The 27,683-nt window shown below is 39.3% G+C and overlaps 1 protein-coding gene across 3 annotated transcripts in view; it reads right to left on the minus strand.

Annotated features, from left to right (window-relative positions):
• The window catches only part of MFSD14A (major facilitator superfamily domain containing 14A), a 57,983-nt gene extending 36,504 nt beyond the window's left edge, over positions 1–21,479 (minus strand). For 2 of the 3 annotated variants that reach the window (XM_064282493.1, XM_010589502.2), the window contains exons 1-2: positions 21,269–21,479; positions 4,838–4,933 (exon numbers count right to left, since the gene is read on the minus strand). In XM_064282493.1, the coding sequence (XP_064138563.1) occupies positions 4,838–4,933; positions 21,269–21,352 (180 nt within the window). In that variant the 5' untranslated portion in view covers positions 21,353–21,479. The remainder of the gene's footprint in view (positions 1–4,837; positions 4,934–21,268) is intronic. The other variant, XM_064282492.1, reaches the window with a different exon arrangement.
• Positions 21,480–27,683: the final 6,204 nt, after the last annotated feature.

Raw genomic sequence — 27,683 nt, forward strand, 5'->3', positions numbered from 1 at the left:
GCCGTAAGCATGATGTACTTTCTGTGAGATTCTGTGAGTTGTTCCAGTTAATTAATAAACCCACAGGAGTGGTGAGAGCCAGCAGAGGCTGGCGCTGGCCTATCTGGCAGTCAGAAAGAAGGTGTCCTTCTAACTTGTAAGCTCTGACCTAGCTCTGGGTGACTAGGGTCAGAGAAGGGCTGGATGGACAGCTTGTCTGAAGGACAGTGCCTGTCTAACTTTTGAGCTCTGATCCAGCTCCAGACGGCTAGGGTTGGAGAGAAGAATGCTGCTTGGGGCGGCTGGAGATGAGATGGAGAGGTGGGAAGATAAGCACTGGATCTATCCCCACATTTTGGAAACTGGATTCATGTGGTCCTTATCACCCAGTTAGAGACAAAGGTGGGATTAACCCACTTTGTCCCTTACTCAGTGCACAAGTGTTTACAGATTTACATACATGCCCATGCTCACAATCTTCCTAAGTGATGTTTCAAAGATTCTTGCTGTGCAATGCCCAAAGGCCAAAGTACCTGGAGCGTAACAAGCCTTGGCATTGAGACACACCTCAGTCTAATATATTTAACCTAATCCTTGTTTTGCCCAAGTCTCTGCTACACTGCCCTCCCCCACCCCCAGGTTTTCCTCATCACATCATAAATTAAGAGAAAAAATGGCAATGTGGGGAAGAACTGCATAAAAACTGTAATTAGTTAAAAATATGTACATGCTGCAGATGAGAAAAAAAATTTGAAAAAATAAAGCTGAACTTAATATTAAAACATTTTTTTTAGATGCTTGATTTTAAAAATATAATCAAGTGCTCATGGACTCCAGATTTTCTGGAGCCATGAAGGCTGGATGAACTACTGTTCTGAGATAATCTTTAAACCTTACACCAAAAATATCCCCTGAAGTCTTCTTAAAACAAAACAGTAATTTAGCTTAACCTGTAAAAAATATCTGCCTTGCTTCTGTCTGGAGGCGAGATGAGAAGACAGAGCGGGGTAGGAGCTGACTGAACGGACACAAGGAAGACAGGGTGGAGAGGAGGAATGTGCTGTCTCATTAGAAGGAGAGCAACTAGGAGTACATGGCAAGGTGTGTGTAAGTTTTTGTATGAGAGACTGATTTGTAAACTTTCACTTAAAGCACAATAAAAAAATGCAAAAGAAAAAAAAATTCTGCCTTGAGCATTATGCTGTTTTAAAGAACTATCTATATGGGATCAAACTGATAACAGCAACTTGAAAGATCAGATAGGAACCTTCAGGGGCAGTGAGTTTGTGTAAATGAAGAGGAACAACTCAGCAATGGGAGTGTGGATGGTTATACAACTCCAGGAACTTAATCAATGCCACTGAATTGTACACACAGAAACTGGTGAATTAGTCATGCTTTGCTGTGTATATTCTCAACAAGATAAAATAAAATTAAAAAATATATATATAATCACGTAAAAAATGAAAAAGGTAAAGAATTGTGAATATGGTAGCGTTATAGACCACTCTCCCCAGTAACCATAACTTAGCATTTTGCCATTTTAAAATGAATGTATAAAAACAAACATGGAAACTAAGGGTAACTGTTATAATAACCATGGAAAAACAAAGTCTTGTTGAAAATCAAATAACTGATGTTATAGTAACTATTCCCAATGCAGCCATGCTGGCAAAAAAAAAAAAAAAAAATGTTTATTAAGTCCTCCCAAATTAGCACCTTTCATTTTCCTAACTAGAATTCAATTCAGTATTTTAAAGAGTAAAAAACGAAATAAAATAAAAGGTACCCTTTTTCTTGAAAACCCTGGTGGCGTAGTGGTTAAGAGCTATGGCTGCTAACCAAAAGGTCAGCAGTTCAAATCCACCAGGTGCTCCCTGGATATCCCATGGGGCACTTCTACTCTGTTCTACAGGGTCACTATGAGTCGGAATTGACTTGACGGCAACCCCCAAAAAAAACCCAGTGCCGTCGAATTGATTCCGACTCATAGTGACCCTATAGGACAGAGTAGAACTGCCCCATAGAGTTTCCAAGGAGAGCCTGACAGATTCAAACTGCTGATCCTTTGGTCGGCAGCTGTAACATTTAACCACTACGCCACCAGGGTTTCCCTGATGGCAACAGGGTTTTTTTTTTTTTTTATCCTTTTTCTTAATTAACAGAAATAATTAAGAATATACTAATGACGGTTTTCCCATTTCTATGAAAAATTATATACATATGATAGTTTCAGAGGTGCTACACCCATACTGCTCCCAATGACAAACCTGCTAAATAAAGTTCACAATCTCTTTATCATTTTTATCTTTAGACTCAGCACTGTGTTTGAAAGTTACATGGGCTGGTTTTTCTTTTTTTATTTCGATGTGACTATGCTGTTCGTTTGAAATACAGTTCCATTCATTTGTTTTCTATTTGTATTAAAAAAAAAAATAGCCCTATGCCTATATAGCTGGATCCCTCCCTTGTTCTTTTAAAGAAGACAGTTTCCCTTTGTCTGACTAGAAAAAATTATAACACAGTTAGACAAAATGCTGACATACCCAAAAAATATAAATCAGAAGCAAATTTTAAAAAGTGACTATACACACTTCAAATCCTGATGACAAATTATGAAAACACTACAAAAAGCTTTTTATAATGTGTGCTAACATCCTACCTCATTTTAATCCTCTTACTTAGCTAATGACTGGGCTGCCAATAACCTCAATTACCTAAAACATGGTATGAACCACTAGTTCCAGCTTCCCCCAAAGACTGAGCACTGGAATCAAGCAGACCAATGTGCCCCAGTGCTACAATTTACTATCATACTAGCAATTAAGTTGGTTATCTTTTCTCAGCCTCAGTTTCCTCATCACTCCTAAGGTGGTTTTAAGGATTAAAAATGGTAATATATTTTAAATGCTTAGGACTATGCCTGGGCACATCAAAATATTACAAAGCTCAAGCACCTTAAGCCACAGAAATAATCTACCAGACAGATCTGTATGTTAAATTGGTAGTAGATTATAAACAAACACACTGGACCACTGGAAAGTGAACATAAATGTGTGAGACCACATAGCTACTCCAGCACCTCAAGAGCACCTGACATCAGATTATTACAATATAATGAAGTTACATATGTCATAATGATGAATTTGGATCAGCTGAAAAATTTCCAATTCAATGTACTTGGATTATGAAGATAGGAAATGTATAATTAAATTTGAAAGATTTATATCAGAAATTATTTAAATTATTAAATTATGGTATTTTAAAAGGCCACATTTCAGTGATTCTGAAAATCCATTTATACAGATCTTATGAAAAAAAAAATTTTTTTTTATGACCCATTACAGGTTTACTTCTTAAAAAGGAAACGATCTCAAGCAAAACATATTCAAATCAGAATTCTTAAAATTATATGTCAGTTATTCATGGGACTACTTAATTTGCAACGCATGATTTATTACAAAGAGAATTACATTGGAAGGTTTTCTTTTCCTCTGAATCCTGTAACAGCAGTACTCATGAACATACCCTATACATTGAAATTAACTGATAAACATCAATATTTTATATAGATACAGTAACGATTATGTAACTACAATAATATGCCAAGAAATATGGAATGTAAATTTTCTTAGACTAGTGGAACTTACTCACATGATTATTTAATTTTTTCACAGAAAATTTTTTTGTAAAAATCTTTTTGTGTAACAGTGAGCAAGCTCATGAAATATAAGGAAGTCTATCACTTAATTCTACTCTCTTGGGATTTGGTAAACTGTATGTTTACCCAAATATGGGGTCACCATGAGTTGGAATCAACTTGACAGCAACTAAGAAGATATTATAGGTTTTCAAGATATTACAGACTTCTACCATAACTACCTTGCTTCATTCCACTCCCCTCAACCGCATCAAAATGAAAAACTAGCTACTGAGTTGTTCAGTCTGAACTAGCTACTGAGTTGTTCAGTCTGGCAGGGAGTCTTTTCTAAGGTCCCAAATCTGGGAAAATTTGGGTAAAATCAGCTTATGCCTATGAAAGAATCGCCTTCCAGATGGTTACTTCTTAGCATCCTTAGCCTAAAATAAAGGAAGCCCTGGTAGCATAGTGGTTAAAAGCCTGGCTGCTAACCAAAAGGTCAGCAGTTCGAATCCACCAGCTGCTCCTTGGAAACCCTATGTGGCAGTTCTACTCTGACCTTCAGGGTTGCTATGAGTTGGAAGTGGTTTGATGGCAGTGGGTTTGATTTTTTTTGGTACCTGAAAACAGCATCCTTGGGTAGCACAAACACTTAAGTGCTCAACTACTAACTGAAGGTTGGCAGTTCCAACCCAACCAGAAGCACCTTCAAAGAAAGGCCTGGTGATCTGCTCCTGAAAGGTCACAACCTTGAAAACCCTGTGGAGCAGTTAGTTCTACTCTGACACACAGGGAGTCACCATGAGTTGGAATCGACTCAACAGCAACTGGTTATTTAGAAGGCACACCTACATGAATGAATCTTGAAATAACTATGCTGAGTGACCCAGGGCCATAGACGTCATCTTTCTTAAATCTATCACTCATATAGAAGTCCCTCCCATCCTTTCCAAACAGGGTGGTTATTGAGCCTCTGCATAAACATGTTCAGTGTTCACCAGAAGACTGACACTCCCACCCAAATAAAATAAATCAATAAATAAAGAAGACAGATTGGAGAAGACAACTCAAGCAAGAAAGTATAGAACAGTACTGGAAGGCTGACAATACTGGTAGGAGGATTAACAACGGGGGTGGGGGGAAGGAGCCATTTTTTTCTCTGAGACTGAAGAAAAAGAGATTTTAGAGTCAGTGATAGATAAGTTAAAAATTACTTACCACCAACGTGGGTGCCGTCAATAATCCCCAAGCAAAAAACTCCAAAAAGATGACAATAACCGCATGATAAACACTGGGAGAACCGATTCCTTGAGGCTACAAAAATAGATTTTTTTTTAAGTTAACAAACCAGTCATTGCATTCCAGGATTACTAACAATAATGGGAATAAACCAAAAACCAAACCTGTTGCTGTCGAGTCAATTCCGACTCATAGCGACCCTATAGGACAGTACAGAACTGCCCCACAGAGTTTCCAAGGAGCGCCTGGTGGATTCAAACTGCCGACTTTTTGGTTAGCAACTGTAACTCTTAACTACTACGCCACCAGGGTTTCCAATAATGGCAACAGTCCACAACTATTTATTAAGAACATACATATACTAGATACTGTGCCAAATATCTGGACACTCACTGTCCCTTTCCTCAATGATTAAGTGACAGGGACAAAGAAAATTAAACTAGCAGTGTGCAATGGAAACACACAGACTCCAGGGTGGGGATGGAAATATCGGGATATAACAGAGTTAAGCAGAGTGGGGGAGTGAGAAAGGGGTGAGAGAAGGAAGGAAGACAGCTCAGGCCAGGGCAGCAGCCTGCATAAAAATCCCGAAGCTTGAGAGCATGAGGCATTGCGGGTCTCATACGTAGTTCAGGGTAAGTAAAGCATGGACTGCATGTAGCAGAGTATCGAAGTAAGCTAGAGGCACACAAGGCCTGACTTCCACACTAAGGAGTCTACACTTAATTCTGAAGGCAATGGGGAGCCACTAGAGGATGTTAATTAAGACACACGTGATCAGATGAAAGTTTTAAGAAAGATCATTCTGGCAAAGATGTAGCAGATGGATTAAAACGGGGCAAAATTAGAGGGAAGTTAATAGAAGGCTACTGCACTAACCCAAAATCATAGTGAAACATGTGGCAAGAATCATAACAGGTATCAACATGGTTCAAAAGCAGAGCCCCAGAGTAGTAACAGATCTGGAATCAGATATACACAAGAAAGAAAATATAAAATTAGGTTTACACTGCTGCTAGAAATGTCTTAAGAATTATTTCAGTCTGTTGAATTTCATACTTTTATGGACAATATTAAACAGATTGAAATAAAAAAATGACCTAAAAAAAAAAAAAAACCCAAACCCATTGCTGCTGAGTCGATGTCTACTCATAGCTACCCTATAGGACAGACTAGAACTGCCCCATAGGGTTTCCAAGGAGCAGCTGGTGCATTCAAACTGCTGACCTTTTGCACCACCAGGGCTCCAACATAAATGACCTATATGACATAAATTCAGTCTCTACTAACAAGAGTTTGTCTAATAACAGAAAGATGAGATTTTCTAACTAAAAGTCTAAATTATTGCTGTTTGAGCTCTTCAATCAACTTAAAAAAATTTAAGACTTGTGGGCAAATGAATACATATTACGATGTTATATTTAAGTTTTATAGTATATTCAATACCATATATGAAAACAGAGTGTTCGAATTTCTCTATACACTAACGCTACATCATTTTTAATATCACCATAATGCATCATCATCATCATCATTTAAAATAAGAGATGCCTATGTTAACCTGCAGAGTTTAGGTACCTGTAAACCTCCTTGGTAGAATTTGCAGTTGAGAAACTTGAGACAAAACGTGGGGGGACAACAAGAATTGAAGGCCCATGGCTTGGAATGAATCTGTGCAAGCCTGCATTCATTCAACAAACATTTACAAAGCACCTAGTATGTACCTGAGGTGCTGGGATAACACAAATAAGTAAGACACAGTCCCCACCCTCAAGGAGTTCATAGCCTTGAAGGAGAAATTGCGTAACTATCTGCTGATATGTAAAAGACACATGCGCTGGTTAAGAAGGAAACAGTATTTCAGGAAAAGGAAGTAGTGTGGACAGTCACAACGAAGAAAACTAGAATGAAGTCACAAGGGCCATGACAGTTTAAGGCTGCTGCAGAATCAGGTTCTAATCACGGAAGAGAGGGGAGACAGAAGCCATAGCCTCTAAGCTCTAAGCCTTATTAAAGAGTTTCTCCTCTTTACTCTAGAGACACAGGAAACCACTGATGAGTTTCAAGCAATACAATGGTGTAATCAGACCTGTATTTTTAAAATATATCATTCTGATGAGTTCATGGAGTTTTGACAAAAGGGAGCAGGAAATTGTATGTAAAAGTAGGCTATTTGAATCAGCTCAAGCAAGAGATGATGAGGGCATGAAATAGAGGAGTGATACTGATGCTGGAGAGGAGGGAAATGATATGGTAAGCGTTTAGGATTTGGAATTGGCAGAACTTGGTAAATGTGAGAAGGAGAATCAAGAATGGCTTCTAAGTTTTTACCTTGGATGTTTAGTGGTGGGAGCTGGTGGCCTCCCAACTCTTCCTCACCACCCCCCCGCCCCCCGCCCCCCGAGGTGCTTTAGGTTCCATTTCCCAGGGCTGGCCCATTTACTTGAAACATTTCTATTGTCCTTGAGCCCTGATTAAAACAATTATTCAGTGGTAAATGTGAGTTTGAAACCACCAGAGTGGATGAGAATATTGGGAGAATATGAAGTACAAAAAGAGCAGTGGGATAAGAAAGAACCCAAGGAATATCCAACATTTAAGTAGCAGACAGAGAAAACGGAATCCATGAAGAAGAGAAAAAAGGAACTGTGAACTATCAGAAAAATCAAGAGAATAGTGTCACAGATGACAAAGGAGCAATTTCAGGAAGGAGTGATGACCAGTACCAAATAAAGGAGCTATAGTAAGATCTAGTCAGAAAAATGTTCACTCTCATATACATGGAAACCCTGGTGGCGTAGTGGTTAAGCGCTACGGCTGCGAACCAAAGGGTCGGCAGTTCAAATCCACCAGGCGCTCCTTGGGAACTCTATGGGGCGGTTGTACTCTGTCCTATAGGGTCACTATGAGTTGGAATCGACTAGACAGCACTGGGTTTGGTTTTGGTTTTGGTTTTCTCATATATACCCAGCACCTATCAGAATATCTGGTGGAACTTCTCGGGGCTTTAACATGCTAATTTATATTATGAATCTCCGAGTGCAGTATGTACTGTTTTCCAAATGTGACTATGGAACCCTTCTTTTATATAACACATAATAGCTCATGGGATATTTTCATTCCTTGGAATACTGTTTGGGAAATAGTGATTAAAAAATAAGATGACAATTATATAAAAACAGCACAAAAAGGCTAGAAGAAAATAATGTGCTAAAAGCGCTTCTCTGTTTAGGTGAAGAACATTTAATCAGTCAAGGAAAACGTCAGGGAAGACTTCCCAGAGGTGGTATAATCTGAGACCTGAAAGTCCAGGGGGGAAGATATCAGGATGCCAGGTGTGTATGGGGCGGGGTAGGGAGTGCTTAAAGGGAATAGGAGAGGCAAAGGCCAGAAGATTAGACTGTGGCTTATTTCAGTACCTAATACCTAAGGAGGAAAGTGGTAAAAAGTGAGACTGTAGAGGTGATCAGAGGCTAAACCAAAAAAAGGTCTTTTAAGTCACATTAAAGAATTTGGGAAGCGAACACAGCAACTGTAACTTTCACTGCAGTTTGGTAAATAGGTTGACAGGGAGGCAGGAGGACCAGAAGGCAGGCTGCTGCAGAAACCCAGGTGAGAGGTAACAGTAACATGAAGATCGTGGCTTGTAAGGGATGGAACAAAGTGAACGGATAAAAAAATATATTTAGGAGGCTGAATCGATAGGACTCAGTGGGCAAGAGAGGATCAAAGGTGAAAAGGTAAGATTTCAATTTCTGGCTTGGTCATCTGGACAATGAGGAAACAGGAAAAGCATGACGGGTGAATTTAGTTTTGTGTGTACTGGTTTGAGGAAAAACAAGTACATCAGCTCAATTCAAAAGGCAAACAAACTGAGGATTACACGAGAAATAAAAGATTAAAATCTTAACTAAGTGAAGCATTCACAAAAATCAATACAAAAGCACTAAGACATTATTAAAAAATACAAAGGACAAATTATTTTAAAAATTGCTAACAGTTATATAATAGACATATTTACAACACGAACCAAAAAAAAAAAAAAAAGAGTAGCTGCTGAGGATGCTTTTATGCACAACCAAACGGCTCATGGGATTTGGTTTCTTGGTTTGGAGGTTTAGGGTTATGGTTTCATGGGACATTCCAGTTAATTAGCCTAATAACTTGTTTAGGGCTTCTTGCATTATACCTGAGGTCTTAAAAGCTTGCAAGTGGCTACCCAAGGCATGACAACTGGTCTCTACTTGCCAGGAGCAACAGGAGGATAGGAGAGTCAGGAATAGGTGGAGGAAATGGAATGGTGGCTAATTCCCTCCGCAAACAACAGCCTCCTCTATCATGAGACGGGGAGAACTGGATGGTGCCTGGATACCATTACTGAACAGTTTGATCAAAGATTCTGTAGAAGAATCCTGATCAAAAAGGGTAAAATGCAGAACAGAATTTCAAATTCTTATGGAATCCACACTTTCTGGAGCCATGGAGGCTGGATGAACCCCCACACTATTGCCCTGAGATAAACCAAAAATATTCCTTGAAGTCTTCTTAAAACCAAATAGTTTAGCTAAATTAGGAAAGAATGACTGCCTTGAGCATTACGCTCTTTTAAGATTTATCCATATGGGATCAAATCGATAACAGCAACTCGAAAGATTAGATAGGAAACTTATGGGGCAGTGACTTTATGTTAATGAGGGAGGTACATTTCAGAAAAAGAGGGTGAGAAATGGCTGCACAACCGAAGAATGTAATCAATGTCACTGAATTGTACATGTACAAACTGTTGAATTGGTATACGTCTTGCTATGTATATTCTCAACAACAAAAAATAATTTTAAAAAATAGCTAACAACATTCTATCCTAAGGAAATAAACATCCAGAAAATGATCTACCACAAAGAATGTTCATTATAGCATCGTTTATAGTAGGAAAAATGGAAATCTAAATGTTAACCATTTAGCTATATATATCCTATTATCAAATCACAGAACAAAATTCAGATGGAATAATATGCTACCAAAAAATGTTTATGGATAATTTTAAATGACATGTAAATCACCCACTGCCATCGAGTCGATTCCAACTCATAGCGACGCTATAGGGCAGAGCAGAACTGTCCCATAGAGTTTCCAAGGAGCACCTGGTAGATCTGAACTGCCGACCTTTTGGTTAGCAGCCGTAGCACTAAACCACTATTCCACCAGGGTTTCCAAAACTGCTTATGGCAATGTTAAATTAAAAAAATATCAAAGCAGGAAATAAAACTGTACATATAAAGTAATTTTATTTTATGAAAAACAAAACAAAAACCTCAATGTTAACAGTGTTTATATTGGGTAGTTACTTTTATATAAGTGACCTAATGTTGTTTATTATGCTGTTATATATTTTTTAATTCTTTTCTAATAAGCATTTTTATACTTTAAATAAAATGCTTTATTTAAGAGAAAAAAATGAAAAAGAGAGGCAGCTGCATATACTTGTCCCTTTCCCAAGCCATTCTTTCATAATATTTTCCAAAATTGGGAGAGAAAAGTATATTCACCCTCTACTTCCCCCGAAAAAAAAAAGTGAGATGGAAGAGATATTTGCTTTTTCTAAAGCACTGATAATTTTCAGAGTTGTATTATATCCACATTTATCTCTTCTGTATTAAATTAATTCAAAATCAATACAAGACCTTAAGAAAATAGACAAATTTTGAAAATACTTAACTGGTTCGGAATTAAGAAAACTTCTAGGTAGAACTTTTGATGTAAAAGCCTGGTAGTTTTGTTTGTTTTTAACAGAACAAGCCATTTGATTTTTATTACTCAAGAAAGCTTCTTTTTTTAATTTGGCTTTCTGACTCTGCTTGTGCCTTCAACACTCTCACAATGATTTTCTGCTCCTCCAATAAGGAAAGCGTACTTAATCGTGTCATGAACACGTTTAGCAGACATGGAGCCACCACAGGCCCTCCTGACATGTTCTTTGTTTTAGACAACTTCGTAAGAGCTTTAGGTCTCCTAGCAGAACCCCTTGAAACCTGGGCACATGCCATGTGTGGATTTTGGTGCTATACCAACTTCTTGGTATAAAGGTAAACAATTCTATTACCAGGGGCTTAGGACAGCCTAGTTTTGTTAGAGGCTGTTCTGTAGGACAGCCTATGAATATGGGCAGATGCTAGACCATTATGAATGAAAAGACTGGTAGTTTTAATGGAACACTTATCAAAAAGCAAGAATCCAAGATGATTTGGTAAAGAATACAGGGGTCATGGGCTGGGCAGAAAGACTAGAGGGAAGGCGTAATGAAAACAAGGGGCAAATATTTGACCAGTGAGTGGTTTGCAACATCAAGAGTAGTGAGCTTAGATCATAAAGAGGAGGTCATACCAGCAGATGAAATTTGAGGATGCTCGAGAAAATTCCAAGAGGGAGAAAGTAAAAAATTATGAAGGACACAAATCTGAACATATATTAACACATACCCAACCCCATGCCAAGATATGCCACCTAAAACCATAATAATTACTATACGAAAAGTCATTCAGCAAAGTAATTCCTCTTATGGAATGAAAGATCTAATTGTTATGCTCTCTAAACTGCTGGGTGACTTAAGTAAATTACTTCACTTCTCTTAGCAGTAAGGGATAGACTATTAAATCCTCATCTAGCTCTAAAATTCTGAGTCTATGACTGCCCGATCAACATAAGTTTGTGAACCTAGCAGGAACTGAGCAAGATATTAGCTTTAATAACTTAGTGGTATTCCTATCACGGGCTTATGTGGATTGCTGGCCAGGAGACAAGAAGGTTGTTCCACCAATTACTGGGCATTACAATGTCATTATAATCCTATTTGTTAAACAGAATGCTATCTTGTGAGGCAACAATGAGAATAAGTCAAATGGTGGGTCATTCTTAAAAACATCTGGCTTAGACTTCTGGACCAGTCTAGACTTCTAAAGTAAAAGAAACTAAAGAAATATGGCAACTAAATGTAATGAATAGATCCTCCATCAGAAAGACAGCTATCTATAAAAGACATTATTGGGAAAATTGAAAAAATGTGAACATGGACTATGTATTACATAATAGTATTGTATTAACATTAAATTTTCTGTATGCAGTAAGTATATTGTGGTTACGTGGGAGTGTCCTCATTCTTAGGTGATACATTGTGAAGGTTTTAGGGATAGTGTCATGAAGTCTACAATAACTCTCAAATGGTCCAGAGGGGGGAAAAAGTAAGTATATATAAGAGAAAGAGAAAAGCAAACGTAGCAAATTGTTAACAATTGGTGAACCATGAATCTATGTGATGGGTAAATCAATGTACACTGTTTTATTCTGGCAACTTTTCTACAGTTTTGAAAATTCTCAAAATAAAAAGTTCGGAAAAATAAAACAACAAAAACCAAAATAAAAAGTTATAAGGGAGAATAATTTTGAACCTAGAATGTAATATTCTGACAAGTTATTGATAAAAAGTGAGGGTAAGAAACACTGCCTTTTTTTTGAACGGTACTTAACTGACTTAAACAATTTACGATAAAAATCTTACACAATAAGACATGACACTGAAAGCACACGCAACAAAATAGATAAATGAAACCTCATAAAAATTAAAAACTTTTGTTCATAAAATAACTTGATCAATAAAGTGAAGAGAACATAAAAATTGGGAGAAAAATTTTGGGAACCATGTATTTGATAAGGGTTTAATATCTAAAATATAAAAAGAACTCTTGTAAGTTAATAACAAAAAGACAACCCAATCAAAAAATGAGCAAGGGACTTGAATAAATATTTCATCAAAGAAGAAATATAAATGGCCAAAAAGCTCATGAAAAGATACTTGACGCCATTAATCAGGAAGATGTAAATCAAAACCACAAGGAAATACCACTTCATACCCACTAACATGGCTATGATCAAAAAAACAGAAAACAACAGGTGGTAGCAAGGATGTGGAGAAATTGGCACCCTCATCCACTGCTGCTGAAATTGTAAAATGATACAGTTGCTGTGGAAAGCATTTTTGGCAGCTCCTCAAAAAGTTAAACATAGAATTATATGATCTAGCAATTCCCCTCCTAGCCAAAAAGGTGGAAACAGCCTAAATGTTCATCAACAGATGAATGGATAAGTGTGGTATATACATACAATGGAATATTACTCAGCCATAGGGTGAAATGAAGTCCTGATACATGCTATAACATGGATGAACCTTGAAAACATTACGCTGAGTGAAATAAGTCAGTCACAAAAGGACAAATATTGTATGATCTCACTTGTATGAAATATCTAGAATATGCAAGCGTCTAGAGACCAAAGTTTATCAGTGATAATCAGGGATGGGAGGGAAAAGGGGGCCTCACTACTTTAGGGGACACTGAGTTTCTGTTAAGGGTGATGGAAAAAATATGGAAATGGACAATGGCAATGGTTGGACAACATGATAAACATGATTAATGTCACTGAATTGCACATATGAAGAGCTGACATGGTCAATGTTTTGCAACATATATATTTACCACAATCAAAACAAAAAGTCCCTACACCAAAAAAGGCAAAAATACTTAATTGATACCATTCGATAATTTCCGCATTTGGTTGGATCACCTTTCTTCGGAATAGGCATAAATATGGGTCTCTTCCAGTCGGTTGGCCAGGTAGCTGTCTTCCAAATTTCTTGGCACAGACACTTTCAGCACTGCATCCGTCTGTTAAAACATCTCGATTGTTATTCCGTCAACTCCTGGAGCCTTGTTTTACGCCAATGCCTTGAAGTGCGGCTTGGACCTCTTCTACCAGTACCATCAGTTTCTGATCATATGCCACCTCCTGAAATGGTAGAACATCGAGCAATTCTTTTCGGTATAGTGACTCTGTATATTCCTTTCATCTTCTTTTGATGCTGCCTGTGTCATTTAATATTTTTCCTTCGATATTGCAACTTGAGGCTTGAATTTTTTCTTCAGTTCTTTCAGTTTGAGAAATGCTGAGCGTGTTCTCCCCTTTTGGTTTTCTAACTCCAGGTGTTTGCACATGCCACTATAATACTTTACTTTGTCTTCTTGAGCCTCCCCTTGATGTCTTCTGTTCAGCTCTTTTACTTCATCATTTCTTCCATTTGCTTTAGCTACTCAACGTTCAAGAGCAAGCTTCAGAGCCTCTTCTGACATCCATTTTGGTCTATTCTTTCTTTCCTGTCTGTTTAACGACCTCTTGCTTTCTTCATGTATGATGTCCTTGATGTCATTCTACAACTCATCTGGTCTTTGGTGACTGGAGTTCAATGTGTCAAATCTATTCTTCAGATGTCTCTAAATTCAGGTGGGATATACTAAAGGTCATACTTTGGTTCTCGTGGACTTGTTCTAATTCTCTTCAGCTTCAACTTGAACTTGCACATGAGCAGTTGATGCTCTGTTCCACGACTGGCCCCTGGCCTTGTTCTGACTGATGATATTGAGCTTTTCCATTGTTTCTTTCCACAGATATAGTCAATTTGATTCCTGTGTATTCCATCTGCAGAGGTCCATGTGTACAGTCACCATTTATGTTGTAGAAAAAAGGTATGTGCAATGAAGAGGTCATTGGTCTTACTAAATTCTATCATTTGATCTCTGGCATCTTTTCTATCACCAAGGCCATATCTTCCTACTACCAATTGTTCTTTGTTTCCAGCTTTGGCATTCCAATGACCAGTAGTTATCAATACATCCTGATCGCATGTTCGATCAATTTCAGACTATAGAAGTTGGTAAAAATCTTCAATTTCTTCATCTTTGGCCTTCATCCATGAACTTTTCATGGATGGACTTTTAAAAAAGTTCCTGCAGAAAATACCGTAACTATAAAGCTGCTTTCATCAGCTGCTGAGGCTGCTTATCTACAACCAAACACCTCAAGGGATTTGGTTCCTTGGTTTCGAGGTTTAGAGTCATGGTTTCATGGGACATCCCAGTTAATTGGCCTAATATTGTGTTTAGTGCTTGTTCTACCTTCCAGTTCACTGTGTAGTGCCTGAGGTCTTAAAAGTTTGCAAGCGGCAACCTGAGGTACAACGTTGGTCTATTCTCATCTGGAGCAACAGAGGAATGACAATCAGGAATAGGAGGCGAAAATGAAATGTGTGGCTAATCACCTTCATGAACATCAGCCTCTTTTGCTATGAGGCCAAAAGAACTGGATGGTGCCCCGCAACCATTACTGAACGTTTTGATCAAAGATTCCATAGAAGACTCCTGATCAGTAAGGGGAAAATGCAGAAAAGAATTTCAAATTCTCATGGAATCCACACTTTCTGGAGCCATGGAGGCTAGACAAACCTCTGAAACTATTACCCTGAGGTAATCTTTAAAACTTAAAACCAAAAATATCCCCTGAAGTCTTCTAAAAACCAAGAAACAGCTTATCTAATAAAGAATGTCTGCCTTGGGCCCTGTACTCTTTTGAGAACTATCTACACAGGATCAACTTGAGAACAGCAATTCAAAAGATTAGTTACGAAACTTCGGGGGCAGTGAGTTTATGTTAATGGAGAAGGAACAATTCAGAGGAGGACGATAAGAATGGTTGCACAACTTAAAGAATATAATCAATGTCACCGAGTAGTAAATGTAGAAATTGTTGAATTGGTGTATGTTCTGCTATGTATACTCTCGACAACAAAAAAATAAAAGAAATTCAACAAAATAAATAAATAAAGGTGCTTTCATGGGCCCCTGACAAATTATGGCACAGTCGAAGAACTTTAAGGCTTTACTAATATTTGATATCATGTTTCCTCTTCTACAAAGTCAATTAGTGTTTTTCTTGTTTCTGACTTTAATCAAGCAGAGCGAGGTTTACTATATTTGTAGAACAAAAATGAAATCAACCCTAAATTTCCTGAAAGTATGAATCATCACAAACATTTAACAATCCCATTATGCTAATAAGTCATTCTGACTTAATTTGCAGCATGAGATTTTAAAATTATTTTATCAGTATGCTCTGGATCAATTTTAAAATGAGAGATATTCAATATTTGCCTATTATCACTGAATTAAAGAGGTATTTAGTTAGACTGGAAACCCTGGTGGTGTAGTGGTTAAGTGCTACAGCTGCTAACCAAAAGGTCAGCAGTTCGAATTCACCAGGCACTCCTTGGAAACTCTATCGGGCAGTTCTACTCTGTCCTATAGGGTCGCTATGAGTCGGAATTGACTCGATGGCAACAGGCAGGCTTAGTTACACTACTCCTAAACAGAGTGAAATACACTTCTTAAAAATAGTCAACATGAATTTAATGAGATCAAGGTTTACTCTAACGAAAAAAAAATGGCCTAGAGCTTATTCTTAAGTTGTATTGCTTTGTGGTAAGTTTCGAAAAAAATAAGTGACATGAAAATCTAATACACCCTTCTCCGTTCTTAGATGGAAAAGATGTGGCTGTCAAATCAGGTTAGACCATCATTACATTAGGTGCTTATCCCTACAAGTAGTCATTGTTCAAATGACAACTAACTGAACGCACTAAAAAGGTAAAATAAAAATAATGTCACTAACACAACAAAAATGAAACTCTCATTAATGTCTAGGATAATACCTAAACTCAGGACTGGTCTTAGTGTGATCTCTAATTATTCAATTTTATATAGCAAAATGATGAAATATCATCTACTACCCTCTGTTCTGGTGGCACACTAGTTAAGTGCTACAGCTGTTAACCAAAAGGTCAGCAGTTTGAATCCACCGGCCACTCCCTGGAGGCCCTTGGAGGCCCCATACGGCAGTTTTACTCTGTCCTGTAGGGTTGCTATGAGTTGGAATGGCCTCGACAACAATGGGTTTAGTTTGTTTCTTTGTTTGTTTTTTTAACTCCTTGTTTTAAAAGGGTTCCTGAGATGGGACAGTGTTTCATGTGGTAGAATTCATACCTATCTACACATTACTAAGAAAGTAGACCCCATTATTAAGAATAAGCAACTGCATCTGACCTTCAAAAGAGAAAAAATCCATTTCAGGGATCCTGATGTATCCTCACTGAAACTGTCAACTATTCTTTTTAACTGGCAATTCTAACTCAAAGTAACATTTAGTGAAAAGAAAACTTGTGCTTTTAAATAGTTTTTAAGAATTAAATCATATGTATTTGTCAAATGCTAGGAAGACTACTTGGAAAAAGCTATTTTTTTTTTTACTTACACTTGTAACTTTTGCTAGCTGCAAACAAGTTACACTTCAACTGCAAGTGAATTTCTGCAGATGCTATTGGGGAGCAGGTCTTTTGAAATGGATACATAATATGAGAAAACTGCTTACTAATTTATCCCCAAACACACCAATTTAAAGCAAATGTTGAAACATGAATTTAAGGAGGTTGTCATTCCTGGTTCTGCCACACTTGCCAAAGACAGTATACATCCTGGTGTTGCCAGTCATGGGGTACAGTTACTTCAAAGAACCGCCGTGCTTTGAGAAGCACCATGGGCCCTCCTCACAGTTTGCATGGTAGCAGCTGGCGGCTGACCATTTAGCAGCTCTCTGGGGTTACAGAGGCCCTCAATCAGAGAGCTAATCTGTAACTACCTCAGCTATCTTTGTAGGTGAACAGTGCGAACAGTCAGAGTTTGGGTCCAGGCTTTTTGAAATGGTTGCTGGCTCCTATTTATTCCTTCACTGAGTAGACCAGGGATAACCAGGGGAAAAAAAACTGCTGCTCTGTTTCTCTAGATAAATTTCATTTTACAAACGAAATGCCAATTTTACTTTTTTCATAGACTTCCCACATGGCAATTCACATATGCCTTGCTTTTTATCTAATCTTTAAAGTTATTTTACCAATTCACTTGTGAAAGAACTAATTTTTCACTGCCAGAGATGCAGTCCCACAACTGTATTAGAAAATAACCCACTGCTGTCAAGTCGATTCCGACTCACAGAGACCCCATAGATATTTAAAAACAAGCAAACTTTAAAAAAACTATAAGGAAAAGTCTAACTTTGATATTAATTACTCATGTGAATAACTCTTTAGCTTTTAGCCTTTAACAGGAATGCTTATAAACAATTTGGTAATATGTTGGTAATGATTTAACTAAACTGGAATTATTCTAAAATGTTACGAATGCACTTTTAATACAACTGTCCTAAGTGGTCTGCACTGAATAAGAGATATATCAAAATGTTACACACATTAAAACTTATAACTAAAAACTGTATTTCTACATATGGATGCTTCAAAAGTAAATTCACCAGTAAAATTACAGTTACTTTCATCAGTGAAATAGTATATAGTATATGATCCAATAAATATTTACTGAATTTAACCTGTGGAACTTAGTCTTTAATTATTTATGCCATTTTCAAATAGAATAACTGTTTGGAAACTTTTGGAAAAGTATGGACTCATCTGAGAATCTCCCTGGAAAAATATAAAAAGAAACTTTTGCAAACAACTTCAGAGTAAACAGACCCAGTTAAGAACTCCTGATATACAATCATATACTTTCAGGTAGTTTATCTTAATTGTGTAGCACTCCAACAAGCAATATATTAGTTACTTTTATCCTGGCTTCAGGGGACCCTGAAACACAATTTCAAAAAAAGAAAAACATTTAATAATTTACTATTTATATGGTTCATTTATTAGGGTTCACTTCAACTGTTAAAAACAATAATAAATCTAACTTTTTGACAAATCATTAAAAATCCATTATTAGTTTTGTTTATTAGTGCTAAAATTTGCCAAGCAGGATTACAAAGATGTGTGAAATAATTTTATTAACATCGTTGCACAGTAGTAAGAGAATGGAAGGGGGCCAGGAAGGGGAAATACTGTTCACAGAGCCTGCATGTACTGACCATCTAGCCTCAGACACCTGCTGTTGAATGAATCCATCCACTGGTGGAACTTTTTAAAGCCCTAAAACTGTAGTATCAATAGCTCTAAGAACACATTCTAAGACACAACGAATAAAAACAAACAAGAAGAACAAAACAATACCGAATGACAATTTTTATTTCCTTTTTAAAAATATGTTCATAACAATAAAAAAACCAAAAGCCAAACCAGTGCTGCCGAGTCGATTCCGACACATAGTGACCCTATAGCACAGAGTAGAACTGCCCCATAAAGTTTCCAAGGAGCACCTGGCGGATTCGAACTGCCGACCCTTTGGTTAGCAGACCCTTTGGTTAGCAGCCGTAGCACTTAACCACTACGCCACCAGGGTTTCCGTTCATAACAATAGTGTGACCTATTATAAGTAGAGAGGCATAAAAGCAATGCCTCATTTTAAAGTCATATCTATGACTACAACAGTTACACTTTTTTTCCCCCATTTACAGCTAGAGGATAGACAAAAATGCACATACTGCAAAAAGTTTCCCTGACACTTACAAGAACCTAAGTGTTCCCTGATTATGTACTAGAATAAATAAAGCTAAAATGAATTTATCTAGGAACTTGCTAGTACAAAATACATGTGTTTTTACAACTTTAAATTTATGTATTAGGTCCTGCAGGATTCAAAAATGTATAAACAAAGCCCCTATTCTAAATGGGTGTTCAGTGCTGTTGGAATGGAGAAACAAGTGTCTAAATATATGAGAAATGATAATACCCTCATGCCCATAGTCCTCAAGAACATTTTTCATTTATTCCCTATACCCTCTCAAAAGTATATTTGCAGGTGCAAAAAATTGTATTTTGTATCCTATAGCAAGCCATGAATTCACTATAACTTTAACAAATAGAAAGATTAAACAAAATATATCTCTTCCAAATTTCCCATAATTTGGAATGAAAGCATCTGCTGTAATAAAAACCAAACGAACCCCGAGATAACAAAACGACTTTACAAAAGAAAAGGACAGGAAGGTGTGTTCCTTGAACAGTCTCATACTAACCTTTTGCAAAGAATACTGACGGCAAATATCATTTGCTTTTATAAAATTCAATCCTTCATTGCCTCACTTTGTAGCTTTTATGATGAATTTTAAAATAACAAGCCTCTGTGGTTAACAAAGGGAAGGAGTACTTTTTTTAAAGCTATTTCTCTCCTCAGATAGTTCTTACCAACTTGGTCAAACAGCTACGACAATTTGTACCTGATTTAATCAAGCAATGTTTTAATTCATCGAGTACAACACAAGGATCTGAGGACGTGAATTTTGATTCTTTTTCCACCAAATGTCAGAGATGTGACATCCAGTAAGTCTTTAAGAATGACAGTTAACAAAAAGTAGACTATGAAACTGTTACATATGTCCCAAACTCTCTAAATCTTAGCATAGTGACTGTGCGGTCTTTTGAAATGTCAAAAGAAAACTGTCATTTATTTCAGCTCAATTCAGCAAACCCTCAGTGATGGCCTACTTGCGTATTTACAACTGTGCTAGCAGTTGGTCAGGGTTCCAGTAAATAGAAACAGAGTAAAAGGAACCATTTCTGCACACTTCTCAGAAAAGTGAAACACACATTTCACCTACCCATTCTATTTCAGAACGCGAAATTAAAGGATGCAACAAAGACCAGAGATTGTAGCAAAGGAGAAATCTCAGCAAAAAAAGTCTAGGTGAGATTTTTTTCAATTACAAGTCATACGTCCCCTGCTGGTTAACTACTGCACACTGCATAAAGTTTATTGTGATGCCAACTGTTTCTAAAAAGCATTTTTTTTTCCCTTCAATCTGTCTTCCTTTCAAAATCTTCCTTTAATCCTCTAGCCACGGTCGATTCTACTTAGTATTTTTCATTCTAAGGAACAACAAGGTGACTACGGCTCTCCGAAAGCTAGGAGATTTAACTCTAGGCCCCAGGTGTCTACTGTCATGCTCTTGACCTGGGGAAGTGAAGAGGAAAGCCCACCTTCCGACAATGTTTACTGTCCTGTATGCGGCTAAGCGGCCCAGAACCACGTATAAGAAAGGGAACCCCAGCGGGGTCGCCGCGCCCGATGCCACCCCGTTAGCAGCATATGGGAGGGCTGGGACTGGTCCCCGGCCCATTCGAAAGCTCGGCTACGGCTTCCTGGGGCCTGGCCACGGAGGGAGTCCGTGGAGGCGAGGGGCACGGCGGGACCCCGCACCGCCCGGGGACGTAGCGACAGGACAGCCCGGCAGCAACTCCTCCCCGCGGCGGCGGAGCACGTGGGGTCTCGAGGGCACCGGGCCTCCAGAGGCTACCGGAGGTGAGGGCGGCAGGTGCGGGAGAGGCGACCGGCTTTCCCCAGAGAGCGGGCCCCAGAGGCCGCAGGCCGGGGCTGGGGAGGAAAACCCCCGGAGTAGCGACGTGAGGGTTCGAGAGCGGGAGACACCGGCATCGCCGGCTGGGCGGGGGAAGGTGGGGACGCCAGCGTTGGAGGCAGAAAGAGATCGGATGGGGGGGCCCCGAGGGACGCTCGCCGGCGCAGAACCCCAGCTCACCGTGCCTCCGTCCTTAATGATGATCTTCTTGGCCAGCATGATACTGCGGTTCGCGGCCCGTTTTTTCTTCTTCCCCTGGGTCATTTTACCATCCTCAGTTCCTGGCGCTGCTGCAGCCACACCCGGGGCGGCCGGCCCCAGCGGCGAGTTCCGTCCCGCCACTACTGCCGGGCCGAGCCGCTCGGGGCGCCCGCCGCCATCTTGAGGGCCCGGCCTGCCTCCGGCGGCGCGTCACATCGTGCGATCGGCCGACAAGCCCGCCCCGCCCACGTGACGCCGCCCCGCCTTCCCGGCGGCGCCGGAGCCGCATCGCCGGCAGGCCGGGAGGGGAGCCGGCGGGCTGGGTGCTGCTGGCCCCGAGTGGAGCCCCGTGCTTTGGGTTCACCAGGTCGCTTAATCGTCACAACGGTCCTGGGAGGCAGGTACTGTTGTTGCCCAACTCTTCGCAGATGAAGAAATATGTCTCAAAAAGTAACCTGCTCATAGGAATACAGCTGGGGAAGGGTTGCACTGGAATTTTAACCAGACGTCCTAAACTCCTAGCGCAACCTCCATATGTGTTCTAACCAAGACGGGAAGGGGTACCGGAAAGAAAAAACATATTTCAAAAGTAGTGCGTAACTGAAGAGGTAAAGATAAATCGTTTTCTCATAGTCTTTTGGCATTTTGGCAGCTCAGGGCCACCACTAGAACTCAACTGGAACATCTCCCTATCCCTAAAAAAAAAAAAAATCCCTAGGGCCTTTTAAAAAAATTTCCCTGTCAGTAATAATTTTTTTGGCCTGTGTCACACGCTTTGAGGAGCCCTGGTGGTACAGTGGTTAGGCTTTCTGCTGCTAACAGAAAGTTCGAATCCACCAGAAGAAAGATGGGCCAATCGGCTTCTGTAAAGATTACAGCCATGGAAACCCTATGGGGCAATTCTCTGTTCTATGGGATAGCTATCAGTCAGAGTCGACTGGACAGCAGTGGTGATGTCACACTATAGGCTACTACCTTTTTTGCTATATGATGTCGTTTAAAAATCAACTTGATGGAGGAAAATTGTTAGGAAAGACAATTGACAGTAGAACATGGACTGCAGATTAAAGCATTACCACTGTTAAATTTGAATTTTGATAACTATGCTGCGTTATATAAGAGAATATCCTTTTCCTTAGGAAATATATAAAGCAAACCAAACCTGTTCCCATCGAGTCAATTCTGACTCATGATGACTTCATGTCTTAAAAAGAGCTGCTCCATAGGATTTTCTTGGCTTTAATCTTTACAGAAGCAGGGAAGCAGATCTCCAGGCCTTTCCTCTGCTGCACTGCTGGGTGGGTTCACATAGCCAACTTTTAGGTTAGTAGTCTAGTGCAAACCGTTTGTGCTACCCAGGGGCCTTAGGTAATATATACTGAGGTCTTAAAAGAGTGAAGGGATACAATGCATGCTATCTGTTGGCTGCTAACCTGAAGATTGGTGTTCCGAAGTCACCCAGCCACTCCACAGAAGATTACAGCCAAGAAAACCCTATGGAACAATTCTGTTAACACATGGGGTCGCCATGAATTGGTGGTGACTCCACAGTAGCTAGCAACAACATCTCAAATGGGTAGAAAATAATGTGTGGGACAGGGGAGGGAGTGACAAAACAAAACGGCAAAATGTTAACAAAAAAGGCTAATCTGAGTTTGATGATGTTAAGACATGTCCACAGATTTAGTGGTTTTTCTCTCTTTGAGCATGGGCTGGATTTAGTGACTCCTTTCTAACAGAATAAAGCAGAAGTGACACATTGACTTCAGACGCTAGGTCATAAAAGGCAGTGTATGTTCCTAGTACTGCTCTTTTTCACTCACTCTGGGAACCCAGAGTTTGGGGGAGGCTAGCTGCCCTGTCATAAGGATACACAAGTAGCCTAGGGAGAGATCTACATGTCCAGTAACTGAGGCCTCCTACCACCAAGCCATATGAGCTGTTTTGAAAGTGAATCCTCCATCCTGGTGAAGTCCTCAGCTGACTGCAACTCCTGCTAATACCCTGACTGCAGTTTCCTAAGAGATCCTGAGCTTAGACCACCAGGCTTAGCTACTCCTGAATTCCTGACTTACAGAAACTGCGTGAAATTAAAAGTATTTATTTTAAGCTACTAAATTTTGAGTAGCATCCATGGTGGTGCAGTGGTTAAGCACTTGGCTGCTAAATGAAAGGTCAGTGGCTTGAACCTACCAGCCACTCCACAGGAGGAAGATGTGGCAGTCTGCTTCTGTAAAGATTATAGCTTTGTAAATCCTAGGGGACAGTTCTACTGTCCTATGAGGTCACTGAGTTGGAATCAACTCATAGACAATGGGTTAAGCTTAGGTAATTTGTTACACAGCTATAAATAACTAGTGCAATGGGTAAAGAGAATGTGCAAGTGATTTGTACTATTCTTGCAACTTTTCTGTAAATTTGAAATTTCAGAATAAAACATTAAAACATTTGATTGCATTTTCTGTTCCTGCAATCTCCATAAATGAACAGATATAGAAAAGAAGCCAATTTTCATGGAAAGGAGAAGGAAGGCAACTTTCAGTTACATTTTCCCATCAATTAACTTTTTTTTTTTTTTAATTCTTTTGCTAAAACTTCAAAGTTGAACTCCAACTTGAAGCTCTTTAGAGAAAGTAATATGAGATAGATTTCAAAAGTAAATCCCCAGGAGCTTGTTTTGAATGGATGTAAAGGGCTGGTAAGATCAGTTATTGTGTGGTTACTGTGACTTTTCATAGCCTTTGTTATGGATGGAGCCCTGGTGACACAGTGGTTAAGTGCTCAGCTGCTAACCAAAAGGTCAGCAGTTCGAATCCACCAGCTGCTCCGTGGAAACCCTATGGGGCAGTTCTGCTGTGTCCTATAGGGTCACTATGAATTGGAATCTACTGGACACCAATGGGTTTGGTTTTTTTTTTATTATTTTTTATTTTATACCTGTGGTTATACCATCTGGAAAATGGATTATCCTTGTTAGGTTAATGAGACAAGTGTAGGGTGTATCCTGAGTCACTCTCTTACAAAATATAAAAGGAGCAGATTAAAGAAGCAGAAATGGGGGAAGAGAGATGTCAAGCCACAGGAAGACTGCCCAGGAATGGAAACTCAAAAGGGACAAGGACCTTCTTTCAGAGCTGACAGAGAGAGAAAGTCTCTTCTAGAGCTAGTGCCCAGAATTCAGACTTCTAGCCTCCTAAACTGTAAGAAAATAAATTTCTGATTGTTAAAGCCACCTACCTGAGGTATTTCTGTCCCAGCAGCATTAGATAACTAAGAATTTGGTACTGAGAATTGGACTGCTGCTCTAACAAATATCTAAAACATGGAAGTGGTTTTGGAATTGGGTAATGGGTAGAGGCTGGAAGAATTTTGATGTGCTTCATAGTAAGGCCCTAGATTGCCTTGAAGAGACTGCTGATAGAATTAAGGATGTCAGAAACGATGCGCATGAGGGCTCAGAAGGAAGTGAGGAGAAGAGCCATAGAGAAGCTAACATCTTAGAGAATACATACAGCATCAGCATGTTGCTGGAAATGTAGATGTCAAATGTGCTTCTGGTGAGGATCTAAAAAAAATGATGAAGATGTGATTGGACAGTGGAATAAGGGAGATACTTTTTATGCAGTGGCAAAGAACTTGTTTGCATTATGTTCAAATGTTTTGTGGAAGGTAGAACTTGTAAGTGATGAACTTGGCTGAGGAGATTTCTAAGCAGGATCTTAAAGGGGCTGTGTGGTTTCTCCTTGCTCCTTATAGTAAAATACAAGAGGAAAGAGATAGACTTAAAAATGAACGGTGTAAAATGAAAACAGAACTTAAAGATTTGGAAAATTCTGTTGTACTAACTAAGGATGTGTGTCCTGGAATTTTCAACAATGATGTGGCTATACAATCTTTTATTGAAGAGATTAAGGCTGTGACTGATGGATCTAACCAACTACCACAGCAGAAAACCCATCAGCTTAGACTGAAGGGGACAGAGAAAGAACAAAAGGAAAGAACGCTGTCTGTCTCTTTGAATTCTACAGGCAGGAAACAGGCACAAGGAGCTATCTCTGTCGTCCTCCAAGAAAAGAAAAGGACCATTCCTGGAGCAGCTCCAAGATCAGCAGAACTGCTGGAAGGAGCACAGGAAGCAGGGCTGCATAGGTTATAAAGGGTAGAGTCAAGGACTCCTAGGTTGAAAAGAGTCAGATCTTTACCACCATGGTCCAGAGTGTGGGGCTGCTATTCATGAGTGCTGGGGGGTGGGGCTACCATTCAAAGCTGAGTGGGTGGGATTGCCTTGCCCAAGGGGCAGAATAATGGGGCCATCCAAAGGTAAAAGAGTGGAGTTGCTGTCCCAGTGGGCCTGGAAGGTGGACCTGAAGCCCAGGGCTGAGGGGCCTTCACCCAGAATCCAGAGAACATGGCCAACACCCAGAGTCTGGAGGGTGGGGCCATTGCCCATATGGTCCTGGAGAACAGAGGATTATTTTCAAGCCTTTAGAGCTAATATAAAGTGTTCTGCTGGGTTTTGGACTTCTTTAGTACCCAGTTTCCCTTCTTTCCCTCTAATTTCTGCCATTTGTAATGGGAATGTCTTCCTTGTGCCTGTTCTACCATTGTACTTTGGAAACAGATAACTTGTATCTAGATTTTACAGATTCACAGATGAAGAGGAATTTTGCCCAGGATGGAATACACCTAAAGTCTCACCCATATTTGATTTAGATGATTCAGAAGATGAGATTTTGGACTTGGAGTTGGTTTAAGACTTTTGAGATGATGCGGTGGGGTGAATGCATTTTGCATGTGGCAAGGGCACGAATTTTGGTGGACCAAAGGGTGAAATTTTATAGATTGAATTGTCCCCCCAAAATATGTGTTGTAAATCCTAACTTCTGTGCCTATGGTTATAATCCCATTTGGGAATGCGTTGTCTTTGTTATGTTAATGAGACAAGATCAGTGTTGGTGTGTCTTGAGTCAATCTCTTACAAGATATAAAAGGAATAGATAAATGAAGCAGAGATGGAGGAAGAGAGATGCCACATGAAGATCGCCCAGGAGCAGAAGCTCAGAAGAGACCAGGACCTTCCTCCAGAGCTGACACAGAAAGCCTTCTTCTGAATTCAGAAGAGCAAGTGCCCTGAATTCGGACTTGTAGTCTCCTAAACTGTGAGAAGATAAATTTCTGTTTTTAAAGCCACCCACTTGTGGTATTTGTTACAGGAGCACTAAATAAAACCAAACCCACTGCTGTGGAGTCAATTCTGAGTCATAGGGACCCCATAGGGTTTCCAAGGCTGTAAATCTCTATGGAAACAGACTGCCATATCTTTCTCCCACAGAACTGCTGGTGGTTTTGAACTGCTGATCACTTTAACCACTGTGCCACCAGGGCTCCTTTAAATAACTAAGATACCCTCAAAATCATACTTCATCCAGCTGCACCAGTTTTATCAACCTTAAAAACTGAATTATTGTTCAGTCATTCAAAAAATATTTAGTACCTACATATGTCACTTCTTTAGACACTAGGGATACAGCAGTAAATGAGACAGTATTTATCTGCATGGAGTTTATATTCTAGTGGGGGATATAGTTTCAAAACAAACACAAAAGTAAGGAAGATAAGAGATTGTGGTAAGTGCTGTTGGAAATAAATAAGATAATAAGAGAAATTTAATGCGTATTGAATGTCCACAGTGTCCCACATTTTATACTAAGATGGCTACAATGGCAAACGAGAGATGTCTTATTTTAACAGATCTCTTGTGCACATAGTTCTGGTTTTGTATGTGTATTTGGTGTTACGAATATTGAAGAACTAGCTATTATAATAAAGCAGTTGGAAGAAGTTGATATGTCAGTTAAGGTTCTTGGGTTATAGGCAACAAAAACTAGCACTGGCTATCATAGCAAAAGGAAATGATTCGGGAGGATATTGGGAGTGCCCAAAATTGATGAGAATGCCAACAGCCAGGCATGGAAACAGGCAGAAACCAGGGTTTGGAAAATTTGTGAGATCGGAGGTAGTTGTCACAGGAAGGCAAAATATCTGGAGAAGAAGGAGGCACTCTGGAAGATAGAGGGAACCCTTGAAGAGGGACAAATGACTGAAGCTAAAGACTCCAGGGAAACAAGATTGTGTCATAGAATCCAAACCTCCACACCCTAAAATATGTGTGGTTAAAGAAACTGCACTTCACTATAGTAACAGAAGAGGGCCCTCTTGAACTGTGAAACTGAATGAATCATCCACACCCTTTCACTCCACCCTTCCATAGGACCACTTTTTATTGCTGATCCAAGAACATCCTATACATTTTATTATGAACAGAAAAAGGCACCAAAAAAGATTACCATGAAAAGAAAACAGAAAATGAAGACTGCAATCAATAGAAAATACT

Source organism: Loxodonta africana, chromosome 3 (assembly GCF_030014295.1).
Source record: "Loxodonta africana isolate mLoxAfr1 chromosome 3, mLoxAfr1.hap2, whole genome shotgun sequence".
Lineage (NCBI taxonomy): Eukaryota > Metazoa > Chordata > Mammalia > Proboscidea > Elephantidae > Loxodonta > Loxodonta africana.